This window comes from Bolinopsis microptera, chromosome 9 (genome assembly GCF_026151205.1).
Source record: "Bolinopsis microptera isolate Bmic1 chromosome 9, MBARI_Bmic_1.0, whole genome shotgun sequence".
Taxonomy (NCBI): Eukaryota; Metazoa; Ctenophora; class Tentaculata; order Lobata; family Bolinopsidae; genus Bolinopsis; species Bolinopsis microptera.
The window spans coordinates 7542761-7550536 of NC_087080.1; the positions used below are offsets into that span (position 1 = coordinate 7542761).

General features: G+C 36.4%; 1 protein-coding gene and 1 long non-coding RNA gene across 2 annotated transcripts in view; one reads left to right on the plus strand and one right to left on the minus strand.

The window, feature by feature from the left end:
- Positions 1 to 3445: 3445 nt before the first annotated feature.
- LOC134821257 (uncharacterized) lies at positions 3446 to 5175 on the plus strand. Its single transcript, XM_063831970.1, has 3 exons — positions 3446 to 3738; positions 4357 to 4461; positions 4754 to 5175. Exons 1-3 carry the CDS (start codon positions 3459 to 3461, stop codon positions 4930 to 4932), a joined length of 564 nt encoding a protein of 187 aa, XP_063688040.1. The 5' UTR covers positions 3446 to 3458; the 3' UTR covers positions 4933 to 5175.
- A 311-nt stretch (positions 5176 to 5486) lies between these two features.
- Positions 5487 to 7776, minus strand: part of LOC134821108 (uncharacterized) — a 40103-nt gene continuing 37813 nt past the window's right edge. The window contains exon 3 of the long non-coding RNA XR_010160974.1: positions 5487 to 6055. This is a non-coding gene — a long non-coding RNA (uncharacterized LOC134821108). The remainder of the gene's footprint in view (positions 6056 to 7776) is intronic.

A 7776-nucleotide genomic window follows, 5' to 3' on the forward strand; every position in this document is an offset into this window, starting at 1 on the left:
TGCTGCGGCTATAATATCTGAGAACACAAGGATAGTTACCAGCTTAAATTCCCTCTTAACCATTCCAGCGACTCTTATTTCACCAGTTTGGTACCAAAACCTAATCCAGGTGGCCAAATAAATGCCGGCCACAATACAACACACTATGATGAATGGAACCGTGGTTACAGCATCACCGATAACTGTTTTTTTCGATAATGGAATAGAGAATCCATCCGGGCTTCTGTTCATTTGTCCGTATATGATTGCAGCAGCAAAACAACAAGTGAAAAGAACGCTTATTGCGATTACTATACCCTTTATCAGTTTAAATGATTCGTTAAGGATTGTCCATAATGGACAGTGGATATTACTGTACTGCATAGCAACTATCACAGTGTCGAAGGATATCAGTGCTACTGAACTCAGGATGCCTACAATATTCAAGGCTATTTCCCACCATCGGAAACTCATTATTTGGGAGAAATCTCGATCATTGAGAAGAATGTAAGAAGCAAGGATACAGCTGGAAGTTAAAAAGACCGGTCGAGCGAGGGAGATGTAAAAGAGATGTCTGTTAATCCAGGAAGGTCGGTTATCCTTGTAGTAGTGAATCAGGAGCAAGTTCACTATAAGTCCGACCACTATGTAGGCTATCAGGACTCCTGCACAAACATAGTTCATGATCTCGTCAGTCTTGGTTCCTGTGTAGATGATCTTTCCAACTACTGTGATATTTCCGAAGGCAACCATTCTACTATTGGGTGTTAATAATAATATTAAGATAACTAAGCTTTTCACATGACAAATATTGGAACATGTGTTTGATATTTGATAATTTATCCTTCGCAAACTTTCTTAAACAAACTGTACCACTATAAAATATTTATAAGGAATAAAGATAATTACGTTTTCTGTTCATCAGCAAGCAAATTTAAAATCAGAAAATCAAAATTTTAACATTTATTTAAAGTAAGCAACACCGAAATAACTTCGTCATTCTGAGAAAGTGAGACCACAGGATAAGACATCAAGCAAGTTTTTAATCAACTTATATTCGTTGTTGAGGGATAATATTTCACCGCCTCGGATAAGTCGTGATAAAATGTTTCACGAGATTCAAAAGCAAAACCAACATTTTCAACGTCTACAGAGTACAGTGAAGAGAATGTGCAGAATATCTTAGATGGGAGCTTTCGCTCGTTAGATAACGTGACTCGTCGGATCAGTATCACGCCCATGTGATCACGCTTAGATAACCGGGGTAGGAGGTGGTATGTGCTGTGATGAGCGGTGTAATGTGACCTACTAGCAGAGTGTTGTTCATGCAATGTCTACAATTTGTGACCACACGTACAGGGGGAACATTCTTGTATTGGGCAAATGTTTTCATTAATTCGATACTTTTTCCTCAATTAACTCGATAGTTCATTAAGCTCAAAAAGTTAATGAAGCTTGTTATTATTAAGCTCTGAATAATATTTTTTGTTAGATAACCGTTTCTAATGATTAATTAATCAAATTAATTAATTTTAATTAAATATATCACCAGACCCTACGACCACGCCTTACACCGGTATAACCACATGCCTCACGTGATCTCTCCAGCTCTTCCCTTCGACGATATCATAGAGGCTTACTCCCAGCAGCAGTGGCATATGAAGAGAGGAGGGTACGATAATAACAATAACAATAACAACAACAGTAACAACAACAGTAACTACAACAGCTATAATCGTGATAGCGGGTATAGTCAGCGTCCTGTGTTCTCTGGAGGAGGCGGAGGTGGGACTGGAACTGGGGGTGTTCATGATGAGTTTAGTTATTAATTAATTAATTTAGTTAATTAGCCACACTTCAACACTGTCTAGCATGATTGTTCAAAGAGTTTTCAATTATTTTGATTATACATAACAACTGTTTTAATTGCAATGCACACAAAAAGTAGGTAAGAAACAACTTTTAAAGTAACACTGACCCTAGTAAAGGCAGACTACTAATATATCAATACCAATACCAATAGTTATAGTTCCCGTTCATAAAACCATAAATCAAGGTGTACCCCGGGGGTATGTCAGGTGGAATGTTCGGTGGAATGTCCGGAGGAATGGACTCTCTCCCTGGTAACACTGGGTACTCTAATCCTGGATATCCCGCTGCTAATATTGAGGAACAGTATTATTCTCACCAGGTTAGAACAACACTTTTAGAACAATATTAAAAGTACACTCTCAGTTTTATCAGTCAATAATAACTGGGTATCTTATCGAAACCATTTGTATTTTTCATTGATCCTTATCTTCATCAGTGACAACTTGCCAGCATTTTAGCCATATAACTGAGGGGTTGAGTTTCGCCCCTATTTTCTGTTATACTTATTAATATTATTACTATCGCATTTTATCATATCTTATCTTTTATTATATCTTATCTTTTATCATATCTTAGCAGACAGTACGCGGGAACACATATCAATACAGTGGGCAACTTCAGTACGGCAACAAGATGCTGACTGCTCCCTCTAAGGCTCGCTTTTAAAAATATAATTCGACTTGCCTTTGTTGAGTTAGTGTAGATAAAAGGAGCTGAGACAATCAAGGGACAGCAATCTTACACAAATGTGCTCAAAACATACTTCACTCAAAGTCAAGCTAATGTATAAATAATGATCCGACAAATTCCTGAAATACCAACAGGTGCCAACTTTAAGTTTAAGAACAATAAACTTCCATAACCTTTTCTTTATAGAAAATTAATCCCCTCAGCTCAGACATCAGTGCCTGTTTGTATTTCTTGAGTTCAAGTTTTCGACGTTGTAAATATATATCATAAGAGCTTAATCACTAGTCTGTAGTCATACTACTTGTTTCAGCTATGCGATTCATTTCAACCACAAATCAAGTATAGCAACTACTAGCTGTAGTTGCAGTTTACAGTGTAAACTGCAACTACACACATTACACATTACATCTGATGACTGATCCAGATAATATCTTATTATTAAGCAAATATGATTATGTCTTATTAGTATTACGGTTCATATCCATGGATATTGGAATATTTCATTATCTGGGCACAGTTTTATTTACACATAACTGCTATATAAAATTACTACATAACTCACGACTACTGATAAGGTGTTCAAGTAGATTACTACTTTTGTGGGCTGATAACGTCGATTGAACTATTTTTTATCAATAGTTAACTATTAGTTTTTATGGATTGATTAATAAATATGCCCGGATACTATGATTCATAATACCATCATTGATCATGGTATATCATTATTAATCCGAAATGGCGAGACAAATCAGTCAAATGTAGTTTTGAACATTGGTTGCAATCACCCCAAATTTGGTTCTAAGTCCGCCTCAATGACAAAGCCGTGCAATCAATTGTGATAAAGGAGCCCTCAGAGTCGGCACACATTTGCATTTTTATTCTCACCTTTTTGTTGGAACGCTACGTTATTTTGTGTCATGAGAAAAACCGGTAAGTCTTGCAGTTTTGGTAAGTCTTGCAGTTTTGCTGAAGATGCACCAAAGAAATCAGTCAATTTTAGCGAAAACCTGGTAGAGAAGAAGTCTGTCAACTTTGGTGACGATTCATCAAAAAGATCAGTAAATTTGTATGATGATTTTGCTGAAGAAGCTCCAAAGAAAGCAGTTAATTTTGGTGATAGTGGTGAGAAGAAACCAGCAAGATTTGGCAAGAAACGACCGTCTCTTCTGCGACAGAAGTCATCGCACTGCCTTGTTGGTAATGATTGCACTATTTCTGTCTATGCGGGTATAGTTTCGCGTACATTCCAGATTTTTCAGCATTTTTATCAGGGCCGGTCAATGTCATTTAGAATTAGAAGAAATGTAGACCATTACGTCCGTCAATATTTATTTTAAAGCACTGCAGTCCGACACTCAAAAGTTTGACAGAGATCATACTGATCTGATAGTGATCACTTCTGTTGAAATTAAACGTGACGACCTCTAGGCAGAATACCTATTTGTATTAGTGCTATTTCCCCTTCATTCTCAACTTCTGATTCAATCCGTACGGCGTACACCTTATCAATATCAAACAAGGCAGTTCAACTCCCGATACATTCATACAACGGGCACTTTGTATACTTTAAGTTTAACTGACACGCGTTTATCATTTATAAATTGTTGAATATAATTTTATATTTTTACTTATAGTTTTTATTTAAACGGAGAGATGTTTCTAAAATGTAAAAGGGCCCCGGCAGTTGATAATGACTATCCTACTTTACAGCTAACAGTAACCATGATGTTACTATCCTACTTTACAGCTAACTGCAGTAACCATGATGTTACTATCCTACTTTACAGCTAACAGTAACCATGATGTTTGACTCAGGAGTGGACGTGCTCCAAGTTAGCAAACTAGTAGAGGAACTAACTGAGGAGCTGGTGGTGGAATATGAGGAAGCCGAACAGGAACCTATAGACCCTTCACTGTTAGGTTTGAGTAGCTTCATCGGTCGCTTGAAAGCTGTGGTACTGATAGTGATATAAATTCTTTTATCAGATTTCTCAGCCAACCTTTCAATCGACAGATGAAGACATATATAATACGTTAAACATCACCGAGAAAAGCTTTAAACGGCCACAATAAAATTGTGTACGCTCTGAGGTCCTTCACAGTACTGATGATTACATAGTTCAGCTATTATCAAAGTAGGTCTGAAAATAATATAAGAATACAGTTTAGTTAGTTTTTTTAGTTAACTTGTATCATAAAACTAATTTTTCAGACGAGTGCGACAACCTAACGGACTGCACTGAGAGGATTTTAGAAGCATTAGGCTACAATAGTGAGGATGATGACTTCAAGTTCACCTCCTCGGGCTCGACCCACTCGTCCTCTTCTTCCGGGGAATCAGGGTTTGAGGTACCATGGCAACCAGTTACCAGAACAGTGATATCACTTTAGAACTTGGTAAAGCATTTTTATGATCAATTGCCTAATCATCGCCGCCAATGACTTTACTCTGCTGACTGCTGGTTATGCTCAATTTGAGAAACTGTAAAATGTAAACTATGCTGTTCATGTGTGTCTTTAAAATGATAACCTGTGTTACTTTTATTAAAATACCACTGGAATCTGCACGAACTGTTGTTAAATATAAATTTGTTTAGATTAAATTACTGTAAGTTTAAATAATGATTGTGTGAACTGAATTGTATGGTTTGTTAGCGGAAATTATAACGATATTAGAGCGGCGTGAAAGTCGCAAAAACTTAATCGCCATCCTTATCATTCTTCAATAAGGATGACACGTACACCTTGCAATACTTTACTAAATTCTTGCAAGATCAGGGTTGGCGCGGTGCCAATTCCAACGATTGAAATGTGAAAGAGCCAAGTTAACCGAGTTACTGTTAAGACCTCGTCTGAAAGCTTGATAAAATAGCCAAGAAGGGCGCAACAGTAATCCATCTCTTTCTCATTAAAGTTTATCGAATTTACGAAAATGGACACACATATATTTTGTAAGACAATGAATATTAAAAAGTTAGGTATAGATTAACAACACGTTATACATCTTAACATCTTTACAGAAGATAATAAAAAAATCTGATAAAATAGAATTTCCATTCATTTACCGATTGCTACACCTTTAATAAATTACCCTCCGATATTAAGTCTGAAAACATTTAGAAAAATAAAAAAATATGACTCAGACCCCTTCAAATCTTGTGATGGGCATGGTAACTAAAAAAGTTGACAACGAATCCGATAAAATTTCCTCTAGCAGCTAGCTTAGAGTCCGATAAAATTTCCTCTAGCTCTCTAAAATCGAATGAGAAAGTGACGTGATGATGAGTTCAAATAAGTTATAAATCTGGCGCGTCCTCAGAACTAGTCACAAGTCAGGCAGAGTTTGCTTTCTGAGCACCCTCCTGATTTCCACCACCCATTCCATCCTCCAGAAAGGTGGGATGAAGGACCTGGAGTGAGGCTCCAATCAAGTGTAAGCTTCCTGTTATCAGGACATCAGTTTCCTGGTTGGAGGACTGGGCTAATTGCTCTATGTGCCGCACACCTTCTTCAACTGAAAGAGGAGAGAAATCTTAATCACGAGAAACTGGGAATAGATTTGTGATTTTCGATAAAATGAAATATTCCAGACAGGGGTTGATCCCCGAGACAGTGAAAATTGAGCTAGATTACTGTATATTAGGTGCCCCTATTTCAATAATACCCGGTTACAACATGTGCTGTGTCACGTGATATAATCAGGATCTGTGCTTCTACCCAGCAGCAGCAGCAACTGCAGACACCACGGTGATTTTTTTATTTTTTTATTGAAATCTTTCAAATCGGTCAATTACATACAAGTTTACACAATGAATTAGTTAAATATAATATTGTCCTCTAAGTATGGATTGTCAAAGTTGAAATTGTCTCGGACAAAATGTATGTAACCAAAGGACCTGAGGGTCACCAAAACACAGATATTGAGTGCAAATGCAGCTCCTGCACAAGCATGGGCCCTTATAAAATTGTAATAAGTTACTTTAAACAAAATCACACACCCATTCAATCAATTCATAAAATATTGTGCTGTGAGACTTGCAGTGCCTAAAAACTTTCTGTTACCAAGATGACACTTTAGATTTTTGGAAATGTTCGTAGTGAACATTGCCCCTTCTTTCAAAATTAGCATGCGCAATATTTTCGGTTCCTGCAAATCCGCTGCTGATTTGGAAAGAACACAGTTTTCCCAGATTGAAATCTAGCAATGTGAAATGATAAATCCAGAAAGATTTTGTTGTGCCAATTTAATTAAGGGTCAAAGGAAAAGTCCTGCAAATTTTGAAAAATAATCTCACAGTTATAGGTCTCACTCTCAAAGAGGGTACAACATGCAAGGAGGGAGAAACTGTACTGGAACAATTCTTGGAAAATTTGTTTTTAAGGAACGAATTCTAGCAATTAGGTAATGTAATTTGGACTACAAGGGGCAAACTGTGTCCTGCTCCCGTCCTGCTAATTTACTCCCACGGCATAAAAGAGTAATCAGTAATGTTATCTGAATTTTATACTCGCTAGGCTTCTGAACTTCTGATGAATCCAGACAATCTAGCAATGTGAAATGATAAATCCAGAAAGATTTTGTTGTGCCAATTTAATTAAGGGTCAAAGGAAAAGTCCTGCAAATTTTGAAAAATAATCTCACAGTTATAGGTCTCACTCTCAAAGAGGGTACAACATGCAAGGAGGGAGAAACTGTACTGGAACAATTCTTGGAAAATTTGTTTTTAAGGAACGAATCCTAGCAATTAGGTAATGTAATTTGGACTACAAGGGGCAAACTGTGTCCTGCTAATTTACTCCCACGGCATAAAAGAGTTATCAGTAATGTTATCTGAATTTTATAATCGCTAGGCTTCTGAACTTCTGATGAATCCTGACATGTAATATGTTTTGTTTTAAAGACCTTTAATTCACACACCAAAACTTTAAATTTTATCAAATTACAAATGTCCTAATATATACGTCTCTTATTAAGTTAAAAGTCAGGGGTGCAGCCGTTGTACTTCAATTAAAATAATTGATCACGCCTGATCACGATGTTATTTTATCAAAATCAGCTACCCGTTTAATATCAGAATATGTAATATAAATTAACAGATTTCTGGTTCATTGATAATGTATTTTTTGTTTAGGTGGAATTAATTTTTTGGAAAAAACAAAAAACAAAAAAAGGGAAAAAAAGGAAAAAAAGGGGAAAAAACAAAAAAGAAACCTAAAAAACAAAAAAAACCTAAA